This window comes from Cystoisospora suis (assembly GCF_002600585.1).
Source record: "Cystoisospora suis strain Wien I chromosome Unknown contig_4155, whole genome shotgun sequence".
NCBI lineage: Eukaryota > Apicomplexa > Conoidasida > Eucoccidiorida > Sarcocystidae > Cystoisospora > Cystoisospora suis.
Genome location: NW_027156947.1, coordinates 414 through 2,229, shown reverse-complemented (window position 1 = coordinate 2,229; position 1,816 = coordinate 414). Strand labels below are relative to the sequence as shown.

Here is a 1,816-nt window from a genome sequence, read left to right as displayed (position 1 = left end):
CCGCAACATTTGCGTTACAGTTCGAATTGTTCTCTCCGTCTGTCCGTCCGTTTGAGGATGAGTGGACGTTGAGAGTAGCCGATGGATGCCCAGCCGAGCGCAGAAACGACTCCCAGAACACGCTTACGAACTTTGGGTCCCTATCAGACACGATTGATTTCGGAGACCCATGCAAGCACCACACACGATGTATAAACGGCTCGGCAAATTGTTCTGCCGTAGTTGATGAATGCATCGGGAAGAAATGAGCCATTTTAGACAACCTGTCGACAACAACACAAATACAATAGTAGGCTTCCGCACCCGATGCCGGTAGTCCGGTTATGAAATCTATGGAAATGCACTGCCATGGCCTGTCCGGGATACTTAACGGCTGCAGTAGGCCCGGTGGCTTAGTGCACCTAGACTTGTTGTGTTGGCACTTCACGCAGGTTGTTACGTATTCGTGCACATCCTTTTCCATATTATGCCACACATATTTTCTGCGAATGGCTTTCAGGGTCTTCTTTACTCCCGGGTGGCCTGCGGCTAAGGACTCGTGAAATAGGTGCAAGATGTCAGATCTTGCGGTTGCTGGCACGTACACCCGTACAACACCTCCCCTTTTGGTTAGGATAAGGCCTTCGCGCAGTGAGAAATTCTTAACCCTGCCCCTGTTAGTTAGTCTAGCAAGCAGTGATTTGCTGTATGTGTCTCTTTCGTATGAATTCACTATCTTGTCACAAATTGAAGGTTCGTATACCACGTGCTGTATGGCTAGGACCTCCACTGCCTTTTCCGTTGGCTCGCTCTGCGGTATGCGCGATAGTGCATCCGCTACCCTATTCTTGCTGCCCGGCACATACTGCACTTCAAATTCATAACCCTGCAGGTAATCAAACCACCGCGACACACGCGCATTAGCTTCCGGAAACTTAGTTCGCTTCAGGAAGGTCAATGAATGATGATCTGTCCTGAGAAGAAACGGTGCACACCTGAGGTACGAATGTAACTGTTTCACAGCCCACACAACTGCTAATAACTCTTTGTCGCGGACCGGATAGTTGCGTTCCTGACTAGTCAGGGAGCGTGATAAGAAGGCAACTGGCTTTTCGTGCTCGTCATGCTCTTGAGCTAACGCCGCTCCCAGTGCACAGTCCGACGCATCAGTGTACAATATGAACATTCTTTCGAAGTCCGGCAGGGCGAGCACTGGGAGACTGCATAGCCGTTCCTTCAGCATCCCTACTGCCCGCTGTTCATCTTCCCCCCACTTGAGTGGCACAGCCTTGCGTAGGAGACGAGTAAGCGGCAGTGCAATAGAGGCAAAATGCGGTACGAACATTCTGTAATATGAAGCAAGGCCGTGGAATCGTTTGATATCTTGCCTACTCGTCAAAGGAGTCCTCCACTTCTTTAGCGCTTCTATTTTGTCTGGATCCGGGCGCAGCCCTTCACTCGAGAGCACAAATCCCAGGAATAACACAGACTTGCGGTAGAATTCACACTTGTTTCTACTTGTGTACAACTTATAACGCCGCAGTCTTTCTAACACTTCGCGCAGGTGCTTCTCATGTTCCTCTACCGATTTGCTGAACACTAGTATGTCGTCTACGTATACCACGGCCGTCTTATAAAGTAGGTCCCCCAACACTTCATGCATTACCGACTGGAATACGCTGGGTGCGTTTGCCAGGCCGAATGGCATTCCGTTCCTTTCGTAGAGCCCAAACCGTGTACTGAAGTCGGTCTTTGGTTTGTCCTCTTCTTTGATGCCAATCTGGTGATAGCCAGACCGCAGGTCGATTCTAGAAAATTGTAATGATTCTTGGTGTCC

General features: G+C 49.8%; 1 protein-coding gene across 1 annotated transcript; it reads right to left on the bottom strand.

Annotated features, from left to right (window-relative positions):
- Positions 1-121: 121 nt before the first annotated feature.
- CSUI_007741 (retrotransposon nucleocapsid related) lies at positions 122-463 on the bottom strand (the record flags this gene model as incomplete). The annotated part of the gene is made up of 1 exon (XM_068067885.1): positions 122-463. A coding segment is annotated over one exon (342 nt), but the record flags the coding sequence as incomplete, so codon positions are not given.
- Between the last annotated feature and the right edge of the window lie 1,353 nt (positions 464-1,816).